The sequence below is a fragment of the Diuraphis noxia genome, unplaced genomic scaffold, assembly GCF_037042655.1.
Source record: "Diuraphis noxia isolate RWA-SAM2 unplaced genomic scaffold, SU_Dnox_SAM2 contig0002, whole genome shotgun sequence".
NCBI classification, from domain to species: domain Eukaryota; kingdom Metazoa; phylum Arthropoda; class Insecta; order Hemiptera; family Aphididae; genus Diuraphis; species Diuraphis noxia.
In genome coordinates, this window is record NW_028301712.1 from 7948117 (window position 1) to 7968801 (window position 20685).

The window sequence follows — 20685 nt, forward strand, 5'->3', positions numbered from 1 at the left end:
TTTTAAGGACCTACTTAAATAATATTTATTATAATAATACATTCATATTATTCAATATCTTGTACTTAGTAAGTACCTAATTTTAATTCCTATTATATTATTTATTTTATATCACAAAATAAAAGATAAAATAAATAATTTGAACTTAATAAACAAAATTATGTACATAGTCAATCATTATCAAATATTAATCACGAAAATAAAGCTACGAATCAAATTAATTCGATTCCCAATGCTTTTTTTTCAATTTAACAAGAAATATACAATCTGTACCATTGGGCACAATAGATTCCCAATACTAAATGCATTATTCAAGATTTAATTGTTCAGTATAATATGTACCAAATAATTAATACTTGTATAATATTATAGTAATACAAATTAAATACCTATATTTATATGTATTTATATTGAGTTGATAACTGTGTAACTTCTTGGATACAAGAACTCATGGATAAATACCAAATAAATACTAAAAACCTATCGGGTATTTATCCACAGCACATTAATTATTAGACTCAAAGTACATACGAAATTTTATTATCCTAATCAGTAATTAATTGTTAAAATATTACCTGTTATTATAAAAACAAGACAAATAATTATAACAATGTTAAAAAAAAACACTGTACGGTATACTTCTTAGAGGTGTAAGCAAGTGGCTGAGGGGGCTGCAGCCCTCCCTCACCCCCCTGAAATGTTGAAAATATTTTAAAAAATTTTTAATGGTCTATGAAAGTCGCTACAAAAGTCATAAATTCTATATTAAATCAATATATACTAAGGGTTATAGGAACCAAAATAAAAATAAAACTTCAGCATCTGTATGTTCAAATTATAGAAGAACTTATATAAACCACCACTGTGTAAAGAATTGATCAGCCCCTCCTCCCCCAAGGAAAATCCTGGCACGTCACTGATACTTCTTAAATATAACGTGTATGTTATAATTTATAATATTCAGGTAGGTATACCTATAGCTATTTCATATTTGTATATTATAACAATTTTCGTAGCTATTATTGCAAACATATTATAAGTCCATAGCTTTACAAGAAATACTTTTTAAGTCCATTTAATTAATTTAAGTAAATACAATCGTATTAATTAATGGTTTTTTTTTTTTTTTGAATACACGTGAGTGACAAGTAGCTAGATGTATAAATTCACAAAATTTTGGTCAAAATTTAAATTCACATACTCCTATGACTTAAAATATATATGTTATAATATTTGTGTATGCTAAGACATCGAGGTAGGTATCTATATACCAATATAAATTAACAGTAGTTCATGTAATACTATTATATTATAATAAAATACTTATATAATATATACATAAAATACGCGTATACCTTATTACCTGTGCACGTGGAACGGATGTATGTTTTATATATTATAAATATATTTTATTTTTTTTTATTAACGAATAATTATTAATGATTCCTATATATATAGTTTATTATTGTCGCATTTAATGTACAAAAGTATATTATTACAATAGCAATTATAGGTACACTATGTCACGACGAAATTTGATTTTTGATATTATATTATTAACGAAATGTCGCGGGCCGAAGAGCAGAATCTCTGTATGAAGATTCACCCACGACTGCGGAAAGTATAATAATATTATTGTTCGGACCACACGGTTTTCATTTTTCTCATTCGTATGCGATGCTGGCCACGGCGGCGTTACGCGGCGACCACGACGGCAGTGGCGGCGCTAACACGACGACGACGGCGGCGGCGGCGATAGCGACGGCGGGCATGGCGTTCGGGCGTCGGACTCGCGTCGTGTGCCACGGCGTACGATTTCCGTGTCGCCGTCGCCGCAGCGCGCCAACTAGGACACACAGGCGCAATGGACGCGCCGCCACCCGCCTCGGGCCCCGTCGTCCGCGCGCGAAATCGGGTCACACCTATGTACCGCAGCTGTCCCGTGCACACCACGCCGCCGCCGTGTAGGGGTGTTTTAGCAACCCTCCCCACCCTCCCCCGCGCGCCGTCGTACAGCGGTGTTTTAGCGACCCCGCCGCCGCCGTGTCCCACGCAGTCCAACGCCTCAGCCACGCCGAACCGCCGTCCCCTCCACACAGAGGCCTCCCCCGTCCACCGTTCACACCCTCCTAACTGCACCAAGCCCGAGGGGGTGGTAACGGTTTGCGCGAGCGCACGGCGTACACGTATCGCGTCCGTATTATATAGCCACCGGTATACATATTATTGTTATTATATATACGCATCATGATGTATAGAGCGATTCGTCGAGCACGTTCTGCAGCACCCACTTCACCCCTAACTGACACACGATGAATTAAACGTCATAATGTTGTTTGACTTTATTATATATTTTGATTTTTGGAACTTTCGAGTAGGTGTCTATATTATACTCCTCGACACTATAATATACCATCATGTTCGAATGCTTAGATTTTTGTTTTACACCGTTTAAAGATTTCCCTAGACTTTCCTATGGTTTCCAAGTGAAAATCACCCCTATTTACTGATGAGCAAATAATGAATTTAACGATTTTTTACCAGTATCAAAATCAATCAAAATTAGTACCTACTATACTATTTTAAAGTTTTGGATTGTAAAACCTTGCGTTGTACGAATAACGTCCAAAAAATGGTCGTCTATACAATGCACCTATAATAGATTTAATTTTTATTCGAATACCTATACTCATTTATCATTATGCTCGAACCATATTAACAAATTATAAATCAACGTTAATATAGGTTAATATAAATTACTATAATTTTTAAATCATTGCATGAAAGGCTACTTAATTATACATATTGAAAGTGTATTATCATCTACTGATTACTATTATCATTAATATAAGTTCATAAAGATTTATAACTAAAAAACTGTTCGATCGAATTTTGACTTATATTCATCAGAATATCCAAAATCAAAATGAGCTTAACAATTTACAATAAAATAGATAATTTTGCATTCGAAAAAATATAACGGGACATTCTTTAAATTAAATAACAAATATGAGCATTTAAAAATATAATCTATACTCTATAGAGCCTAATTAAGTAACTAAAAACTTTAAAAAAATCAAAATTTTAATTCATGCACATTAAAAGCTGATGATGTGGTCGAGAACTTTGATTGGTGAATCATTCTGTATGTTGTTATAGTGTACAGAATTATCCATATAATAATACATTTGCACACATAAATTGATATTAATTCTGTAGTGTTATTTATGGTAGCCGGTAAGTGATGAGGATATATTTGAATTACGATTTTAAAAATGAATATTACTGTCAAAAAAAATAATTTAAAAAGTAAATTTATTAATTTGCAAAAGTCAGTAAATGCGATTAAAAAAAGTTTACTAACCACCCAATATTCTCACTTATTATTCACTGTGGTTCGCGAAAATCAATTATTATAGACTATAGTTTACATTACAATTTTATAAGCTTCCCTGTGATAACTACTAATACTTACACCCACCCACCTCGAAAACACATGCCGTTGCTAATATTTGCTAACCTGTCTGGCCACCACAGATATTTCATACTTATTATTAGCGATAATTATTGTCAATCCGTCAACATTTACATACCTACCAAGTTTTAATAGCTGTAGTTTAATTAAAACTATCAGTTTTTATGATGGGTATCAGTTTTTCGTTAATATTGTGTGATAGATAAATTAGAGTAGGTACATAATATTATAAACCAAAATGTGGTGATGCGTACAGTTTATATTACTCGTGTTAGGTATAATTATATTTCGGGATAATAATTTTAAAAATAACCATGGTATTATGATCTGTGCTCAGTTCTATGGAACAACATGATACTATGTACTTGAGTGTTATTATAATTTCAAATTTGTAATATCAGATAAAATCTAGAATTTAGGAACATAACCAACGGTCATCAAGCCACAGAACAGATCCTTATATTGATTTTGACTACCTATATTTATGTTTTTTTATTTTATTATGTGTATATAAATGAATATTTTAACGAGTACTGAGAATTGGAATTGGCTGTATTTCAATAATTATTGCTTGAATACAGTTTAAAAATATGTAATAGGTATTAATTTATATCGTCTGTTGCCTTAAACTACCTTAAAATTGTTGATAAATGATAATGAAAAGAAATGAAACAATGAAGTACTGATATTAGTTAGAATTTAGATAGTCACAATATAATATAATCATTTTTTATAATCATTATATTTTTTGGTACCTAGTTGTATTAACAATGAAAATGCAAATAATTTATTCAAGTGTACCTATATAGTTTTTACCCATTTAATTGAGTTCATCTTCATTCTAAAAGAGATCGCGCGTGGTATATTCGTTAATGAGAATTATAAATATATAATCTACTTACTATATGTTTTTAATAGTTTTATAATGTACAAAAAATGTATTATAAATTTTGGTTATATTAAATTGCTTACCTTTATGATCATATTCAACATAATTTATATATATTACCTATTTTCTCTTGAGTTTAAGTATATACTGCAATATACATTTTAGCATAATTAGTTAGGTGCCTAGGTATTATTATTTTAAATTATTTTAAACTGATTAAACCAATTATATTTCCTCGGGCACTTAATAGTTAATACAGTCAAAAACACTTGATGAGATGCTATATTTTTAATCATTTTAATATTATGCATACGTAAACGTCAATACAATACAAATTCAACATTTTTATTAGTAGTGATAGTAGTTAACGTGAAAACATTAATATAATACATTTAAAATCATGTTTTCAATTTTTAATTTGTCATCATTTTGAGTGACAATACGTATAGTACCTATATTATTAGATATACCTTAATAACTAACTATATTTTAATTATACAACACCTAATAACTTTTATAGCTAATATAAACCTAAAAATCAAACACACTCGAAGATAATATTATTTATAAATGTGTTATCCTTAGTTCAAAAATATTGTTTGTTTTGACCTTAAGGGATTTATTAAAATCATCTAAACGAATAAATTAGTTTCTCGGGATTCCATCTTGGTCGTCCATATTTAGCTACTTTAACTTCAGCATATTAAATATAACCCTTCTCATTTTTCAAGTGCACACCATTATTGTACTTTGTGATTAAGGGTGTTCGGAATTTCTACAAAATCTCCTTTAACATTACTTAAAAAAATGTTTTTGTCTCGTTTATTTATTTTATCACACTGTGGCTATTTGATTTTTTTACACTTGCAAAATTCATAATTTACATAATAAATCTTTAAATATTTTGAAGGCTTATATTAACAAATGAAATATTATATTTGCTAATTTTTACAATTAATAATTAGAAGTCATTATTTGCATCACAATATTTTTAATATTTTTTGTTGTCGTTATGATTAGCTGATATATTATACTTTATTTATTAAAAGCCATACGTGCTGTTAGTTTATGTAAGTTACAAGTTTTTTTATTTTCTATTGGCTTGTATCTTTCCCGAAACGATGGAAAGATTTGAAAATAATGGCAATTATTAACCAATGCCCGTGTAAATAGCTGCCAGAGCATTTTTGCATATTATAGCAGATCTTCCACAAGGCCACAAAGGGGAATAGCTGTTTGACCTGAAGTACAAGACATCGGCTACTTTAAAAGTTAGCTGAAATGAAATTTTTATTTTTGAAATTTTGATACTTTGATAGGAATACATATTTTATATTAAATAATATGTAATGCGGCCAGTAAAAACATTTAGTGAATAGGCCCAAAATTTGATATGGAAGGTCTGGTTATATGTATATGTATATGGCAATATTATAATTATGTTATAGGTGAGTTATCTTGACTACTCCAAAAAAATCGTAAAATACTACTTAGAACATAAAGCACCTACGTACCTATATGATTATTTTATTAGTATGAGACTATAGTACAATACTATAAGAATACAGGTTTCCAAGGAAATGTTTTAAAATATTTTTTTTCTTAATTTTAAATCATTACAAACATTATTTTTGAAAGAAATATTGTATTTTATATGTTTATTTTATCATTGTAATATTTTTAATCAATTAGATATTTGAGTGAAAACATGATTTGTAAATTTCATATTCCAAAGCATAATATTTTCTTCAGAATTTGATACACACACATTTAATTTCTTATAAGCATTCAATTATTTAATTATAATTTATATTGTTATCTTTTCATTTTTGTTTAAATCTACATTGTTATAACACTTACCTAGGGAATTGGCCCATTTAATGAAGTAAATAAATAATCAAATAGCTCATAAGTGTTTACAATTTAAATGAGAGACTGAAAAAAATGTCAAGTGTAATAACTCTAGACCACAACACATCTAAACTTAAAATAGACGAAGACACTTTTAAGTTATAATTATTTAACTTACATGTGTTATTCACTTATTCGTATCTATTAATTGTTGAAATTGTAAATTCTATTATGTTTTAAATCGTTGTTTAGGGTTCAGCCCCTTAATAAAAATTACTTAATAAATACGCTTATTCGTTCAAAATTAATTATGTACCTATCTGTTATGATATTGTATATTAAGATAGTACATTCTAGTAACACGGCGTTGTGAATAGGCAGTTTAAGTACACAGGTGTCGTGTATCCATTTGTTTTGTTATAAATTGACAATACGTATTATAATTTATTATTTTATTGAAATTTACCTAACCAGCTGCTAAAATTATGGGAGGCAATCAAATTATTTCGAATTTGAATTTGAATTATACATTTCTTGTTGTATAGTATGGAATATAGATAATAGAAATCCTAAAATTCTAACATACTATTATGACTGTGAAACTTAGGCAACTGCCAGAATAAAAACGTCTTTGAGTTAAAAATGTTTTAAAATATGTACAGACCCTTATGTAACCGATGCAAGAAACGTAACGATATAAAAAATAAGATTACAAACAAACTTTTATAAAGCTAAAAATCCTCTCATTTAATAAAAGTAGATGATTTGAATAATTATGTCGTGTATGAACAAATCATTGAACCAACACTGATAAATGTTGACAGAGATGAGAGGAAGAAGATCCCTAGGTAGACCTTACACAAGATATAAGAATTACATCATCAAAGATGTGATAAAACCAGTGTTTGAAGAGAACGTCGCTCATGAACGCATGGTCACACGTTCACGTTCATAGTTAGTGAACGATACGTGAACGTCGCTCGTTTTTTTTTAAATAGAATGTGAACGTGAACGACGTTTATATTTTTAATTAATTTGAACGATTTTGAAGACACTCAATTCATTTACTATTTAATAAATACAATATGTATATAATTTAGATACTTTAGAAAATGTATATGTTCTAAAGTCTAAATTGTTTTTTTTTTTTTGGTTGAAACCTATATGTTTAATGGTTTTTATACAAACTGCTGATAAAACTATTTATAAACAAAAAATTAGATGAATGACCTTTTGAACGCGTTCATTTTCTCAAAGAACGTGAACGTGAACGAATTTGTTTTATTAGTGAACGTTCCGAACACCGGATAAAACTACAGTGATGTATTTTTCATAGCTACAGTATTAGGTCTTGGAGTTTTGTCAGCTATATTCGAAAATGATGAATTATTGATGACTTTTCAACTTTAATTTACAGTGCCAAATAGGGGAAAAAACAACGCACCGAGTTTTAGAACTTTTACTAGCACAAAACTCTCGTGCATTTGTAATAAATAAATAAACCTGTTATAATATATTAGAGCAATTAAGTTTATTGCGTACTCTTAATCTACCAAAATATAATCGGGCCACCGAGTTAAATTCCAGAAAACCTATTCAAAAATTATGAATAATTATGTTTCGAGTATTTTTTTTAGTTTATAATTTTTTTAATTTAGTAAATGTTAGTTACATTTTAGTAAATATTGAATACAAAATATGTTCATTATTTTGACAAGTTTTCTAAAATTTGAACATCAAATTATTTTCTCTATTTTAATACAAGATATTTCTCCACTGAATATTTTATCTCAACACCGTATATTCTGTTATATTCTTTTTGGAAATCAATATAGTGGATAATATGTATTCCTCTAGAAATTCCAATGGTTTTTAAAAGCTTGTTTTCTAATGAATACCTGATCGGTCATTAGCCTACTCGAAACCACTTAGATAATAGCTAATTACTTTTTCAGCTGTTTTTACTTTTCTCAATTAGATGAAGATCGAAAGAATTTTATAATTTATAAGCTACACTTAGTGCTTTCGGTATTACTCGGAATTTATTATAACTGTGTGTGACTTAAAAATTTTCATTTTTTTTCCATTTCCCATGCCTAGCCTATCATTTTTCAATATTTGTTGAGGTATTAATTCTTCTCATCTTGTTTTTATTAAAACTGGTTCTCTGTAGGTGCTTTGTGATCCATTTAGTAGTTATTTGAAGTATTCTCCCATCTTTTTTTTAAGCAGTGGAACTTCTTTAGGCAAGTTTAGCATAATTCGAATTCATAGGGCCTACGCCGCTACCACCTAAAAGCGTTACATTGGCATATTCCCAGATTTATTCTCTGGATTGCTTCTTCTTTTATTTTATTGAACTAGAGATTTGATTCCGGTTTCTTCCAATTCAGCAACTCCAGAACTCATAGTTTTCAAGCTTCAACTACATTTTTGTCAGCCATCTACTTATTTTAAAGATTATCCACTTCGCATTTATACTTTTCATAAGCCATTAAAAATGTATCAATATTATATCTCATCACTGTCATCTAAAAGGTGATCAAGCAAAATTTTAGATTTTATTTTCAAATTTTAAATTTATATAACTTAATAATTTTATTATTTGTATGTCAAAATGCAAAAAAGTGGCCAAGAAAAAAAATTATTAAGTTATTTAAAATTAAAATTTAAAAAAGAATTTGTAATAATTTAGACTTTATTTTTGGCATGACGAAAACAAACTATTTATCATTGATAAGCCATAGTTTGTCAATTTTTGAAATTTCGCTTATATCCAACCCCCAATTTCATTATAAGTTATTATGTACAAAAATAAAATATTTTATTCATAATTAAAACTACCATTAAAGCAACAAATTTTTTTTAAATGCAAATTTATTTATTTAAGAAATAATTTACTTGAGAAAATATTTTATGCAATAGCCAATAAGTATATGTTTCTGAATGAAACTTGAAACATTCAACTGATTAAATAGAAGATAGTTTACCAATACAATTAATTAATGTTTAATATTAAATGAAAGGTACATATGTTTTATTATATTATAGGTATAAATGGTATAATAAGGAATAAATAATTATAGTTTAATCGAAATAGAAAAAAACAGTCTATTACTTTGGAAAAAAATTGCACATTCCAATGAATATTTTGATGTATTTAGTAAATTTCAAGCACAAAAGTTGAGCAATTGAAATTTTTTTTTTTTAAATGAATAAACAAAATATTGTATAACCAACATAATATATAAAAATTATAAAAAGAACACAAGGTTTTTAAATTAAAATTAAAATGTTTTGTTCGTATAATTGTTTCGTATAAATTGTATCATTGTTCATAGTAAGTTGATACTTTGTTTGGCTTCATTTTACCTCCTCTATTATCGTAGTCTTTTACCCTGTATATACGAACAAGCCAATGTTCAGTTGTATATGCTTCGTCAACTACGTGCAATGTGACATTTTTTACCCCAATCTCTGCATTACGAACACGATCGTAACCAGCTGGTTTACCTATAATAATAATAATAAATTATGTAAATTATAATGGATATATAATTTAGATATTAGAGAAAATTACATATTTATAATGAATTGTTTTACAAGGGATTGTACACAAACAAAAAAAATTATCAGAAATGGAAGATAAATTTACCAAGTTTCGAATATCTAAATTTGAATTTGACGTATCCTTAAAATAAGCAGAAACTCAATTATTTTGATCTTAATAAAATTTGACATAATTATTCTTTTAATACTCTAGTCAATTTAGGACAATATATTTTTAGAAAGACACTAATTAATTATCATAATTTAAAATTTAACTTGATACAAGATTTATTTTCTCCACTTATTGGTGAAAATACAAAATACCAACTTCCTTATGAAATAAATAATTTTAATACTCATTTAATTACCTCCTTCGGAAAAAACTTGACCAAATCTATAGTAACACATTTTATACATCAACGAGTTTTTCAATTTTTTTGAACCTTCTTTATCCACACGGAATTCTCCACTTGGTGAGTAATAATCAGACTCTTTGATATGTCTACCTTTTTCAGTTGATCCTCCAATGCGTACCATCCATAAAAATTTGTTTATATCTAAAAATAAAATAATATTTGTTTAATTTCAGAAATAAAATAAGAAGTTGAATATTTTAATTTACCATCTGATGAATAACCGACGACACCTCCAAAAATTACAAGTACATAGTCAACATCTAGCTCCCTCATAATCTCATAAGCTTCGTCTTCACCAGATGACATAGCTTGGCCAACTCTAGAAATATGAGTGTTGTTCCAAGTGTTATTATCTACTAAAATTGTTCTATTAGCCATAGCTGTAATTTGATAACCATAATCCCACCATGACATTACTCGAGCATCCTTAAAACAATGAATAAATAGTTTTAAACATTTTTAAAAATTTTAAGCAAATATAATTTTTAAGTAAATATTATTTTTAATTACTTCAGCTGTATTCATACGTAGCCAATAATATGCTTCTCTGAAGTCATCAAAAATAACTTGAGAACCATCATGTGAGCGAGCTGACAACACAATACTTGGAGAACTGTATGCTTCAGAAGTAACCCATGTACAATGAAACACGTAAGAAATCAGCATAAAAGTTAACATTGTTACAAATGCAGTAGCAATCTAGATATTAGAAATAAAAATTAATTATTTAATGCTTAGTCCAATTTAGTATTTTAACAATAAACTTACTTCGCTTTTCATTGATTTACTATTTTCATTTTTCTTTGTTTTTTTTTCTGGTACTTTTGATGAACCTTCAAGATATTGTGTCATGTAAGTTGATAACATAGAAGAAGCGCCAATACCAGATAAGATACACATTACTGGTGCAAGAACTAACATCAAACGCACCATAACACCCTAAAATAATATCAAAAAGTTTTAAAATTATAATTAAAACAAAAATAATTTTAAATTTACTAACAGCAAAGTAAATGCTGGTCACTCCATAAAGTATCACAAAAATATTAGCATCTGTAAGTTTTGAGAAACAAAAATATAGTCCAACTGGAAACAGAAACACCTGTATATGTAAGTCAAAATAAAACGAAGACCAAGATGTAGGTTGATGTTCAGAAACAGATGCAATAATCGGTATGTGATTTTTAGCATAAGATGGATCCAATAATGTATAGAAACGGCCAGTCCATGGAGCAATTTTTCCTTCAAAATTTAAAATGTTATGAAAAAAATATTTTAAATTATATTTATTTGTTTTTTACCAGTTATTGTAAGTAAAGTACCAAAAGCAATTACAATGCCTCCGATTAAATATATAATAAACTGTAACAATGTCTCAAAATCATCACCAACAATCTTTGTTCGCATGTAATTTATCCCACCAAGTATTTGACATAAACCAAATACACCTAAAGCCTTTATAAATAAGAAGCCATATCAATAAAATTCAAAAAGTTTTAATAAATAGTATTTATACCATCATATGTTCAGAAGTTTGGACTGGTTGGAACCCAACAAATGATATTTGCATTGACAATATAGTACCAATACAATATACTGTACTATACGCTACATAAATTCTATGTGAAAAACGTCCAGTAACCATCAAAACAAATACATGCATTGGTATTAAATTTATTAAGAACACATATCCACCCCAAGATGATACCTAAAAAAAAAAACACATTTTATTCAAAAAAGTATCATTTAAAGAAGCAATCAGATATTCTTAACCACCTAGCACAGATTAATTAAAACCAGTGAATCAAATTCAATACATTTTTATATCTGTAGTAATTATTATTTATTATTGCATACTTTTTATAAAATTAAACTTCAATTTATAATTAAAATATTTATCATACCATATAAAAATATGCAAGTGCAGTAAATGCAGACCATAGAATACTACCAGTTTTCACAGATTTGATCCATGCATAATAAGTCAAAAGCATACAAAAAATAGCAATAGCTGAAAAAAATACATTTATCATGTTTTAACTTTAATTATTTGATCACATTTTAATCATAATATTAAGTGTAAATAATTTACCTTCATTATCATATGATCCAGCAACCGAACGAGATATATATCCTGGAACAATGGCTATCATGGCAGCTGCAATAAGTCCGGCACGGGTGTCTTTTAACTCTTTAGTCAATAAAAATGTAATTATGGTAGTAAAACTAGAAAACAAAGGTGCTAAAAATACACATATGTTTCTAATTTCTAAAGTTAAATTGATAAAATGAAGAGAGTTGTATATGACAGTTGACGTTATCATTAGGCCAGGGTAGATTGTACCTAAAAATTAAGATGTTTAGTAACAATTTTTTTCATCAATCATATATTTTTATTTCAGTTATTATATACATGTTTATTCTTTAAAAACTACCTCCAATAATTCTACCAAGTGGATACCATGCACGATCATCAAACCAATTATGAAACTTATAAAATCCTTCTTCTGCCAGATATTGTGTTGTTCGATAATTGAAGTAAGGATCAAATTCATGAATAACACTTTCAAATCGAAGTACAGAAAAAAGTCTCGTTGCAAAAGCTGAAAATATTTTTATTTCCTTAAATTATTCAAATACTAAAAGTGAGATTAAATTATTTATTATTATACTTACATAGAACTGCTGCAGTTGTCAAGATAGTCATCTTTAAAAATGATTCTTGTTTTTCACTGGACATGCCAAACATTAATGGCTTATATAATATAGTGGAACCCATTATTTTTGGAATCTATAAGGAAAAATGGTAACATCTATTTCATTTAAATTTTAGATACATAAACAGAGTATAGTATTATATAATTTTGAGGGTCCTGTGATTTTTTTTTTTTGTAAACAACTTTTGGGACAATAACTTACCTACTTTCCAAGTATTCTTACCATGATAAATAGAATATTGATTGAAAATTGTCAAAAGAATGTGCAATTACACTAGTTATATTATTTGGAAATAGCAATTTCATACTCTTAATTGAAAAATACAGAAGATTACTTAGATAATTAATAAATTAGGTATTAAACAACACACATATAAAGATGTATTCGTTAAATATTTTTAAGACATTTTTGTGTGAAGAATTTTAAGTAAGCACCAACTTGAAAATTAAACTATGTAATACAACAAATATACAATATCTACTTAATTCTTTTAGAGATCCTGTAACTTTGAATTGTTTTTTTAAGGCCTAGTTAAATGAAATCAGAAGAGTATCTAATCATATCAAAACATTTAACATTCAATCCTGACTATTAGTATCGAAAATGTTAATTATGACATTATTACACAATACAGTATTACAGTAAACAGCAAACGATTTTGCATTGTGAATTTTAAATAACAAACAAAACTACACATGGATACAACAGATATTTGCCACCTCGAAGTTGATCAAGTATGGTGCTTCGTACAAAACATCGTTTATTTTACAGCACTTATCCCTAGACTTTAGAAAGTAAGTTACTTACGTTTACGATGGCTTGATTAAAATATTCGGCCGGCGTTTTACCACCAGTAATCACGACTTGATAATAATAGTAATACTAATAATATTACAACTTCATCGATAGGAATGTTAAGTACATCTTAATATGGTATAAAACTGACTTATGACATCGAATAAAATTACAATTTACCGATATCACATCGAAGGACAGTAACGGACATTTTCTTTAAAAAAAAGTTGAAGTCACGGCTAGATTAAACTAACAATTTAATGCTACATACAATTTATTATTATTATTATTGTTATTAGAGGAGTCACGGGACCGAATATACTTACCGCAAGCTATTTTTGATAAGAAAATGCAGTGGTTCCAAAAATGTTCCGCTATATTTCAACCACTAACCAAGATTATAAAATGTTCTCTATAAACAATATTATGTTCTTATCGGGTTCAAAGATACGTTATCTTTCGTGTCCTACTGTCGTGTGCCTTTTATTCATAGACCTTAATATACTGAATTAGGTCTATGCTTTTATTGTATTCTGATTAGCCGATGTAGATTGGAATAGTGGTATTTTTTTTTTTATGTATAATTCGATACATAATATACAGCTGCTGCAACAAGATATTTTGTCAATTGTCATGGTAAAACATTGATCGTGATGTTCATTAACCATGAACAACCAGGGAAATTCCAAGTTGGTCCCGACACAACTTTTGAAATACAGGACACGGTAGTGATGGAGTAGAGTGACTTCACATACAATATATTTTAGACCCTCCCACCCCCACCAAAATAAAAGATTGCTGAAGTGCCAACATTTTTTTTCAGCATCTTTTGGTAAGCCTAAAGCAACCCACATTATCTTGCATTGTTTAATGTAAATTATCACAATAAACAGAAATGTTGGTCCACAAATTAAGTGATATCTAGTAAGGGGATACCCCTCCCCACCCTCAAAAATTTACGAGGGCAAATCGCGTTTGGGACCTATGTTCGCCACGCCACTGCAGTATACTTTATTGTATTATTGTACATCGCTACGAACAAAAAGTGATTCCCAAGTGCAGACGTGCAGTACTATATCACTTATCAGTTACAAGATTTTTCCAAATTATAAGATATATTCATACTTCAGGTCAATAATTACAGAAAATATGAAATCGGTAGGTTAACGTTAATGAGTCAAACTTAATTAAACAATATTTTTTTTCGTCATTACTTTATATAAATACAACTCGACAAGCGTTCCATATAATATGTGTTATTTACAAACCACTTATACAGTAGTACCTAACCTATCCTTGCCATATCCCCTGGGGTTATTCCGTTATTTATGATTTATTTCGCAGTTTTTTTTGCGTTTAGCGTTTTATGATTTAAATATTTCTAGGAACATAATTAATAATATAATACTTGTGTAGCGTTATGTCTTATTTCCTGTAAGTCAATTATACTCTCAACTCAGTTTAAATTACAAACAATTGTTCTGTTGAAAGTATATATTTAATATTTTTACAAATGTTTAGTCATGAAATCTGTAGCAATTCATTGATTTATAACTCGACAATACAGGAAAAGGAAAAACAATAATGTTTTGTATAATTGTGTATATTGTATATACAAATACAAAAAGTATTTTTATTATTAATTTTACGAACTAAACGTCACACACACTAGGTACCTACTACTTACTAGGTTAGGGTTAGGTACTACCTAGTGACTCGGTCAAATAAATTTTATAAAATATATCATTTTCAAATACATGAAAAATACAAAAAAGTAATTTTAACATATGATTTTGAAAAAAAAACAAACTTTATTACTTGAAAAAAGTGGAGCAGTCACGGCTATTATTAACATTTTATAAGCACATGATTTATAATTCCGGAAGGAGGGGGGCGAGATAAGTTATTTAAAAATGAGCTCAAATGAGTGAAAGTGGCTATTATTAAAATTGTTTGTGTACGTAAAATATGATTGTTAAAATACAAAAGGGGTATACAATTTTGGAAAAAAATTACATAGGAAAGTTGTTAGAAAAAAATTACTAAATAATTTTAAATGTTGTGTACGAGATTTTTTAAGTCAAAAGGACTAAAAGGAGTGGGAAGGACAAATACAATAGGACAATATAAATGAAAGATAGTTCTACACAATATTCCCTTCAATATTCGTTATCTATCGGCGGCAATCTAATTACTTATAAAAATTAAATTGGATCCGATAAAATGTCGCTTGCATACGAGCATACGATATGAGTATTAATAAATACGACATCCTAGCAAATACAGATGTACTGATGTATGATTATTGATTACTATTTATAATTGATTAGAGAAACTCCGATACTGTTTTGAGAATTTTTGGTAATATTTCTAAATATAATACCTATTGTAATATTGTATACTATAATAATATGTCCCACCAATTTGATTGAAATCATAGATTATAATAATAAAATGTCTTTATGGTCATAATTATTTTGTATTATAAATTCATAACTATCGAGATAATTATCATGATAAATTTAATTTAATTTAATTTATCATGGACATACCTATTTAATTTATCATGATAATTATTATAATAATATTGTAAGAAATTATGGAAAAAGTCAAATAAAAAGTCTTGGACTAGAAAAAAATGAATTAATTAAAAAGTCTAAAATAATAAAATGTAATACAATAATAAATAAAAATAAAAATATTATTTATCTATACCTATAATCGCTATAATAATGCTATTTTTGTGGTATTGTAAAATTAATAAATATGTTATATTATGTGCTTAAAATTACTAAACATGCAAAAGTATGCATTATAATATTTCAGTATAAATATGTTAACATTTAAATGAAAAATACAACTGAAGTGATGAATATTATTAAATTATCATTTGAATTTTTAAAGCTATATCATATACTTTATGTCTTTAAGTATCATGCGACATAATCATTCAAGCCCGGATTAAGGGGGGGGGGCAAGTCCCCGGGGCCCATAATCTTCTCGGCTTAAAATTACATCGAGTGAAAATTTTCACTTTTTAATTTTTTATAGTACCTACAAGAATATTTTTATTTTTTTCTTGTTTGAACTAACATTCGATGGGGCCCGTCGACCGTGTTTACCACCTAGGTATAGCATGGTAAGTGGGGACACGTCATAGCGTCATAGCCAGGTTTGTGTGTATAGGGAATAGGCATATATAATATATGCATAAAGACAGTGATAACAAAATATATGATATATTTTGTTATCACTGTCTTTCTCACACATTCTTAACTAGACTACATGTTGAGTCTACTGTTGATGTTGAGGAAAGTGTTAACAAATTCATTATAGTGTATAAAAATATGATGTTGATGATTCAATAAAGTATGAAATAGTACATTTCAAGCAGTTTTGGGATCAGTTAAAACCAACATTTGATGAAAGTGATGTACACAAGATATTTGAATGGATGACTGATTGTAATGTTATTAATATTTTCCCTAACATTCATATTATTGCTTTAAGAATATTTCTTACCATTCCTGTTGCTAATTGTACTGCAGAGAGAGCATTTTCGAAGTTGGCTAGAATTAAAAATAAAAATAGATCTTCACAAACACAAGATAATTTGTCATCATTAATGATTTTATCAACAGAAAATATGATGTTATTCAAAATTTAAGCTTCGATAAAACATTAGAAATATTTGCTACTCAAAAATCTAGAAAAAAAACTTTTACTTAAACAATACTTAACTTTATTTGTACTAAAATAATTTTTTTTTTTTTAATATTTGTACTCTCATTAATTATCATATATTATCATTTATTAATTATTATTATTATTATCATATTTAAATAAAAAGGTTTAAATTTGTTTTATTGTATATTTGTATAGCTACTTTTATAATTTTAAAGAATTGTGCTTATTGATGGGGGCCCACAACGGTGTATTGGCCCCTGGGCCCCTGAAGGTCTTAATCCGGGCTTGTGTTCATTATTAAAAATTAAAATAGTAGTAATATTAAAATGGCCGATGAATACGAAAGAAAGCATGATGAAAGAGTGGCTACAATAAAAGGGAATAGGTACCTAGGACCTACGAAAGTGTTAATCCGAGTCTATGACCCACTCTGCTCAACCAAACTTAAAACTTAAAATACTTAAGGTATGGCAAGGGATTTCAATGTGAAATTATAATTTTTCAGCAAATCTATAGGTTGGCACATTTCAAATTAAAGTTTAACTAAATTGGTAGTTCAAAAAATGTCATCATTGTTTATAATTTTTATTAATAATCCATCAGATGGTGTTACTCTTATTGAATTACTTAAAATCTAAATAATGCGGTTTTTTGCCTATATCAATTTAATTAGATTTTAGGTACTAGCCAATAGCCACTATAATAGGTAGGTATATATATTTATATGAATATTTTAGATATAAAAATCTTGTGTTAGTCTGCGATGAACTCCGAAATTACTGGACCGATCTTGATGACATTTTTTACGCTGTGTGTAGTTTGATCCAACTTAAAAGAAAATATAGTTTTTATCTCGATTAAGGCCCTCAGTATATTTTTATTGTAATAATTGTGAAAACACACTCGATTCCTATTCGAGAATAGGGAGTGACGTCATATAAAATGTTTGCTAATAAATTACCATTTATAATTTATTGTTACTATGCAACAGTAATTATAATTTATGGTATAATAAAATGCGTCATTATTTTCTTATGCAGATAATGAAAAATCGAATAACTATTACAAAATTGATTAGTAGAATAAATTCGATAGAAATTATAATTTTGGATTTAGATAATTTTGCAATTGTTAAAGTAATTTATAATTATGGAAGGAGTCTATAAATTGTACAATAGTATTGTCAATCATATATTTGGGTACTTAGAATATATTTTGCTCAATGGCAGAGGAAGTATCATTCCAGTGAGCGCCACTACTACTGTTCTTTCAATGACTGCATTAAATACTGCAGAAGTAATTCAAATTGATAAGAATGAAACGAAACGAAAAATGCATCATTATTTAAATAATGATCGTAGTTCTGGAATCAATAATCGATTCAAGAATAAAGAAATTTTGCAGAAAAAAATCAATTTGGAATTTGGAAACACAGAACCTGCACGTTATTACAATGGTATTGAAATACTAAAAACAGCCATGAATAGTAATGGCTTATACCGCGGAATATTCTATGAAAATATGGTAGGATATTGTAGTTTTGAAATCGTATTAATAATTAATTAGACTCTTTGCCCTTTTTAATATAACGACTTTACGTCTTTACTTGTACACTAATAGGTACCTACGGGATAATATTAATATGGTAAATAATAATAATATATATGTCTCAAAATGTGCCTTGTTCAGAAATACAACGAAACAAAAATCATTGACGACGAAGTGAAGAAGTTTCTATTTTTTGAGTCAATGCGCCGAGATATAATGGGAACCGGGAAGAACTCAACGGTCTCGACCAAAAGCGTATCAATTCATAATGTAGAAGTGGATAATGTATTGACCATTAATACTGTTGTTAAATAGTAAATACATTATAATTTAACTTAATATGGCGATAAGTATATTGAAATGTTATAAATTATAATAACCTCGATAATAACTATTGACTAATAAGTATTGTGTGCGTAAAATGTAATATTTATGGGTATATAGTTAACTTTCGCACAGGGCTAGATTTCCGCCTAGACAAACAAGGCAGTTGATGTTCAAGGATCCCTGGACTAGGTAACTCCGATCTCCCAATCATAGACACACGAAAAAAAGGACACATTAAATGTTGTGTTACTGATTTATCATAAAAGAAGTAGACTCTTATTAGTTATTATTATCTTGGGGAAAGTATGATAATATATTCTATAAATTACATCTATTAATAATTACTCTTTTAATAAAATAAAAAAAATTGTAGTAAAAAATTCGTTATTTGAAATTAGATTTACGCGATTTCCTTTCTGAAATGCTATTTTTTTCACAATTGAAGGGTGGGCAGAAATAACGTGCTATGTAGCAGTTCGTAAAGTGTTCGGGAACAACTAAAAACAAAACAGGGATTATACTACTATAAAATAATAATAATAATAATAATAATAATAATAATAATAATAATAATAATAATACTATAATCACCGGTTTCTAGGTTTATACACGATGATTGTGTGCGATATAAACATTCTGGGAATTTTTCGATTCTTAAAATATATCGGGATTGCTTCATAGCACGTTATTCTGCAAAAACATGAAAATTGGAAAAAATGTTACAGAGCAACACCCTTCAATTTACTTTTTAAACTTAAAAGTTAATTTATATTATATTTAATCTAATATTTTAATCTTGGTACTGCCATAGTACCATTGATTAAAAATACTATTATTCAGAATAGATACACACTCGACAGTCTAGAATAGACCACGGCTTAAGATAGAATACCTAGAGCATCCTCCCAAAGTTTTTTTATTTCGTCCTCTTTAGGAACGCCAAAAAGACTTTTGGACGCACAATGTGACTCGTGAATTGCACAATAATTAGGCATAATGACCAAAAAGGCAATAAACGTAATTGAATATTCACAAAACCAATTATCAAACACAGACTACAGTGATGAGATTTCGTTTAAAAGATAATACATAAACATAACATTGTCATTTAATTATTATATAGATAGAGTATGAGATCAGTGAATCGTGATTATAATAATTGAGTTACTTATTAACTCAATTATATTATATTTATTATTGAAAATGCAATAATTTAATATTATGGAGGGAAATGGGAATATTTTAATACTGTAGTACCAATTAACAACCTCCAAGAGCGTTAGTAGTAGTTCACTTTTTCGTTTGTTAGATAAGAACTCTCGTATACCGCCTTCTAACATTGCGTAGTATAGCCCGATGTGCAACCATTCTATCTTAAGCCGTGGAATAGACTATAGACCACAGACGACAGACATTTTGTGTTTGAATAT

General features: G+C 28.2%; 3 protein-coding genes across 3 annotated transcripts in view; 1 reads left to right on the forward strand and 2 right to left on the reverse strand.

Annotated features, from left to right (window-relative positions):
- Positions 1-1810, reverse strand: part of LOC107168197 (acetylcholine receptor subunit alpha-like) — a 67396-nt gene extending 65586 nt beyond the window's left edge. Inside the window, exon 1 of the mRNA XM_089221635.1 lies at positions 1364-1810. The gene's annotated coding sequence lies outside the window, so the exon portion shown is untranslated. The remainder of the gene's footprint in view (positions 1-1363) is intronic.
- A 7542-nt stretch (positions 1811-9352) lies between these two features.
- Positions 9353-13976, reverse strand: Stt3A (catalytic subunit 3A of the oligosaccharyltransferase complex). Its single transcript, XM_015517526.2, has 13 exons — positions 13706-13976; positions 12857-12971; positions 12616-12783; positions 12273-12524; positions 12085-12191; positions 11697-11888; positions 11482-11635; positions 11184-11422; positions 10949-11119; positions 10691-10879; positions 10387-10606; positions 10133-10321; positions 9353-9728 (listed from the first exon to the last, which is right to left on the reverse strand). Exons 2-13 carry the CDS (start codon positions 12957-12959, stop codon positions 9544-9546), a joined length of 2169 nt encoding a protein of 722 aa, XP_015373012.2. The 5' UTR covers positions 12960-12971; positions 13706-13976; the 3' UTR covers positions 9353-9543.
- A 4553-nt stretch (positions 13977-18529) lies between these two features.
- LOC107168195 (uncharacterized) lies at positions 18530-19243 on the forward strand. Its single transcript, XM_089218288.1, has 2 exons — positions 18530-18904; positions 19070-19243. The coding sequence occupies exons 1-2, from the start codon at positions 18530-18532 to the stop codon at positions 19241-19243; spliced, it is 549 nt and encodes a 182-aa protein (XP_089074414.1).
- Positions 19244-20685: the final 1442 nt, after the last annotated feature.